This window comes from Garra rufa, chromosome 5 (genome assembly GCF_049309525.1).
Source record: "Garra rufa chromosome 5, GarRuf1.0, whole genome shotgun sequence".
NCBI classification, from domain to species: Eukaryota; Metazoa; Chordata; class Actinopteri; order Cypriniformes; family Cyprinidae; genus Garra; species Garra rufa.
Window position 1 is genome coordinate 32,896,585 of NC_133365.1, and position 5,131 is coordinate 32,901,715.

At 32.1% G+C, this 5,131-nt stretch overlaps 1 protein-coding gene across 1 annotated transcript; it reads right to left on the reverse strand.

Annotated features, from left to right (window-relative positions):
- Positions 1-530: 530 nt before the first annotated feature.
- Positions 531-3,147, reverse strand: ungb (uracil DNA glycosylase b). Its single transcript, XM_073839335.1, has 6 exons — positions 2,984-3,147; positions 2,798-2,893; positions 2,618-2,715; positions 2,418-2,506; positions 934-1,112; positions 531-689 (listed from the first exon to the last, which is right to left on the reverse strand). Exons 1-6 carry the CDS (start codon positions 3,131-3,133, stop codon positions 549-551), a joined length of 753 nt encoding a protein of 250 aa, XP_073695436.1. The 5' UTR covers positions 3,134-3,147; the 3' UTR covers positions 531-548.
- Positions 3,148-5,131: the final 1,984 nt, after the last annotated feature.

The window sequence follows — 5,131 nt, forward strand, 5'->3', positions numbered from 1 at the left end:
AGTCGAACAAAGTAATTGAAAACCAGTATTGCGCTGTCATTTTAAACCTATTTATGGAAAGTTAAGATTTGTCATTGAAATTACTTGACTTGAGGGATGTGCTTAATAATATTACATATTCCTCTATCTTGTACCACTTCTATCAGTCTAAAATTACCTTTTAAATCTGACCTGCGTTTAATATCTTTCATATCTTACAGTAGTTTAAAGCTCTTTAAAGAAATAATGTTGCTAGTTTTTTACCTCTAGTTATAAAATGATCAGACAACACTTTTTAGTTTTTAACTTTTAGCTGAAATATGTGGTATACAATGAATGAATATGAATACAGTTAATGAATACAATAAATGATTGTATTTCACAACATGTTTACAAGGTCAACATGTAGATATAACAACATAGATGATTTCAGTTTCAACAGGGCAGCTGTGACCCATTTGCAGCATAACTGCACTACACAATAAAAAACATTTAACTGTAATGTAAAATTAATGTTCATAGCCTCTCTCTTTAAAAAAAAAAGAGTTTAAAAAAAGTAACATTATATTTCAGAGAGCTGTCCAATCAACCGGCTTCTTTCCTGATGCTTTAAGTAGCATGTTAGCTTTAGAAAAGTGCCTACATCCAAAGAAGCCTAAATGTGCTGAGTAGGGTGATGGATGTGAAGTCTCAAGGACATGATGACGTTTCTGGAAAAGAAAAAAATAGCCAACCATATATTTCTTTAACTACTGTCTGTGTCGTATTTTAAAGGTGCGGTTTTGATTATTCATACAACAACAGTAACATTCTGGAGGTCAAAAACACAGTGGCCACTAGACAACTACTCTCTGTGTAAAATAAAACTGCTTTTTAAAAGGTTCTATTTATATCTTTGTGCCAACTTTTGTACAAACATATTTAGATTTCATAATTCTGTCTCCATTTACTTACTCTGTCGATCACTCTGCCTTTCCTCTGAGCATAAGAGCCCCAAAGCAGAAAGACAAGGCCACTGAGGTTCCTGCTGAGCCACAAGACCACAGCATCTGTGAAGATCTCCCAACCTTGACCCTCATGAGAGGTGGGTTGAAGAGCCCTCACTGTCAACACAGAATTCAGCAGCAGAACACCTAACAATGGACAGAACAGTGACATTAAACATAATAAAACAGATAGCTTTAAAATTATGTTATATAACTCACAAAACCTTGATGGATCACTCATATGCAGGCACATACACCACTGTTCAAAAGTCTGGGGTCAGTAAGATTTTTTTAATGTTTTTGAAAGAAGTTCTATGTTCACCAGGTGTGCATTAATTTGATCAAAAATACAGTAAAAAGCTTTTGAACAGTAAGTTTTTTTTATTCTCTTCTGCTCACCAAGCCTGCATTTATTTGATCCAAAGTACAGCAAAAAAATCTAATATTATGAAATATTTTTATGATTTAATAATACCTACTTTCTATTTGAATATATTTTAAAATGCAAATTATTCCTGTGATCAAAGCTTTCAGCATCATTACTCTAGTCTTCAGTGTCAGATGATCCTTCAGAAATCATTCTAATATTCTGATTTGCTGTTCAAGAAACATTTATTATTATCATCAATATTTAAAACAGTTTTTTTCAGAATTCTTTGATAAATAGAAAGATACAAAGATCAGCGTTTATCTGAAATAAAAAGGTTTTGTAACATTACAGTATACACTATACCATTCAATAGCTCGGAGTCAGTTTAATTTTTTTATAATTATTTTATTTTATTTAGCAAAGATAATAATAAAGTGATAATAAAGGCATGTATAATGTTACAAAAAAAGCTGTTCTTCTGAACTTTCTATTCATCAAAGAAACCTAAAACAAATTCTACTCAGCTGTTTTCAACATAATAATAATAAATGTTTTTTGAGCAGCAAATCATAATATTAGACTGATTTCTGAAAAATCATGTGACTGGAGTAATGATGCTAAAAAAATCAGCTTTGAAATCACAGGAATAAATTACATTTAAAAATATATTCCAAAAAAAATAATAATAATCAAAAAATATTTAAAAATTTTACAGTTTTAGCTGTACTTTAAATAAAATAAATGTAGGCTTGGTGAGCAGAAGAGACTTAAAAAAATATTTTGACTGGCAGTGTATATTTTTTTAATTAAATGTATTCCTTTGATGGTAAAGCTAAATTTTCCACATCATAACTCGAGTCTTCAGTGTCACGTGATCCTTCAGAAATCATTCTGAAACAGTTGAGCTGCAGTGTGAAACCTGTTTTGCAGGATTATTTTAAGCAGTAGAAAGTTCAAAAGAACAGCTTTTATTTTAAATGTCATTTCTTGTAGTATTAAAAATATATTGTTGAACAAAAGTTAAAAAATTAATTTCTTAAAAAAACCTGTCCCCAAACATTTAAATAGCGTTGATTAACTACCCTGTTTAGCCCATCCTGTGAGGTCCCCATGACCTGGCTGCTGGAATCCAACAATATCTTCTTTCAGCTCTGTAAATATGTTTTCTAAACTGCAATAAGTGAAGCAGGTTAACAGACTTGTCATTAGAAATGCTATATAAGATCACTGTGGTGTGATGATTAATAAATACATTTTAACACAGTTCAGTATAATGCAGTACCTAGGAGGAGGTGGTTTAGGCCTTAGCACACTGAAGGCCAAACCATGAGCCTGTCCTGGATGGTGATAGGGGTCTTGCCCAAGAATGACCACTTTTACCTGTCAACACAAATACAAACTGAGTATATTTAAATGCACTGATCTTTCATACCTCTTCCTTTTAACATATTAAAGAACTTACATCTTCAATTGGACACAAAGTTGTACAATGAAACATTTGCTCAGGGCTGGGATACACAGTGCAGCATTTCCTCTCCATTGCAACAAAAGACATCAGCTGGAAACAAGAACCAATACAGGAAGTTTTTTTTTTACTTCATCTTTTTAATGGCAATTATAATGGCGTCTCAGACTGAGTAGCACTTACTTTTGTAAAATAAGGTTTTGTAAATTCAGCCCCAATTTGTTTTCGCCAGCTTTCACCAACGGGTACAGGTACATTTCGGCTAGCCAGCCGTTCCAGTGCAGCACGTCTGTTTTGCTCTATCTGATGCAGCTGGTCCTCGCTGAGCTGCATGTTCTTACTGCTAATTTGCTCTTTGCACGATGCATTATCATTTAAGTGAAGAAATCATATGAATAGCATACACATATTCAGGACTGTTTATAAAATGACTGTATTGGGTATTGCACACATTGAAAGACCAGGAAATGAAAGAAAAAGTACATTTTTTTTACAGTAATTACTTACAATAGTCAGATAAATGCAAAGCTTGTTGAACTTATTTAACTTACCTTTTGACATGTCCAAAGTAAGAAAAGCACTGGTATGCACTAGTTGTTGTTTCTGAGACTCCTTTACAAATACTGCTTCATCACCGTTATTCTGCCATGTCATGCAAATGCAGGTTCGCTCAACTATTAGCAAAACTGAAAGCGAAACCTGAGCTCTAAACCATGTTTCCTAAACCATGACTGTAACTGTAACCGTTAACTGTTAACCGAAACATGGCATGATCTTGTGTTGATTATTAAATTTCAAATCTGGTGGTGATTTTTTTAGCTTCAGCTATTATTTAAACATTGGCATTTCAAGGGCAAGGCATTGAAATTGACTTCACCTTTGACCCTAGTTTAACCTTTTCGACTTGAAGGCCTATTATCCAGGACAATGTTTGGAGACCCCCTTCCACACAAAAATTCAAAGAGAAAGAGAGAGAAAAAATGATTTAGGATCTAACCCTGCAAAAAAATAATAATAAATCAACGGCATATGCTGGTTAGGTACACTACCAGTCTTGTTTTCACTGCCAGTCAAGTTTTTGAACAGTAAATCTCTTCAGAAGTCTTTTCTGCTCACCAAGCCTGAATTTATTTGATCTAAAATACAGCAAAAACTGTTCAAATGTAAAATATTTTACTATTTAAAATAACTTCTATTTGAATGTTTTTTATGTAAATGTAATTTATTTATGCGATTTCAAGCTGAATTTTTAGCATCATTACTCCAGGCTTCATGGTCAAATGATCCTTCAGAAATTATTCTAATATTCTGATTTTCTGCTCAAAAAAACATTATTATTATGTTAAAAACAGCTGAGCATAATATTATTCAGTTTTTTTTTTTTTTTTTTTTTTTTTTGATAAATAGAAAGTTCAGAAGAACAGCATTCATTTGAAACAGAAATATTTTGTAACATTATGAAATGTCTTTATCATCACTTTTGATCAACTTAGAGCATCCTAGCAAAATAAAAGTATTAATTTCTATAAATTCTATTAAAAATGTTATACTAAATACAAGCTTTTAAATTGTATTTTGTGTAGTGTTACAAAAGCTTTTTATTTCAGATAACTTCTGATCTTTGGATCTTTCTATTCATCAAAGAATCCTGAAAAAAATGAACTCAACTGTTTTGAATTTTGATGATAATAATAATAATAATAAATGTTTCTTAAACAGCAAACCAGCATATTAGAATGATTTCTGAATGATCATGTGACACTGAAGACTGGAGTAATGATGAATTTAGCTTTGATCACAGAAATAAATTACATTTTAAAATATATTCAAACAGAAAGCAGTTATTGTAAATAGTAAAAATAGTTCACAATATCACTGCTTTTGTTGTGTTTTGAATCAAATAAATGCAGGCTTGGTGAGCAGAAGAGAATTCTTTAAAAACATTAGAAATCTTACTGTTCAAAAACTTTTGACTGGTAGTGTATGTTTTGAAGCATGGTTTAAGCTGGTCCTTCATTGGTCATGTGCTGGTTTAAGCTGGTCCTGAGCAGGAGTTAGTTGCTTTGGACCATTTTAGGACCAGCACCTGACCATCTTAGACCATACTTAATCAGCATAGGCTGTTCTTTCAGTAGGAAAGATACTATTTTTTTTCACCCACCTTGACACTTTTTTGTTCATGCCATAGTTATTTTATGCTACTTCTGTGGTGCTTAAATCATCTTATGTATTTAACTTTTCTGTTTGGACATAGAATAACCAGGGTGAAGTGTGTGTATACCTATGAATAACTTGTTTGTATGAATCAACATCTAATATGAAGTAAAATGC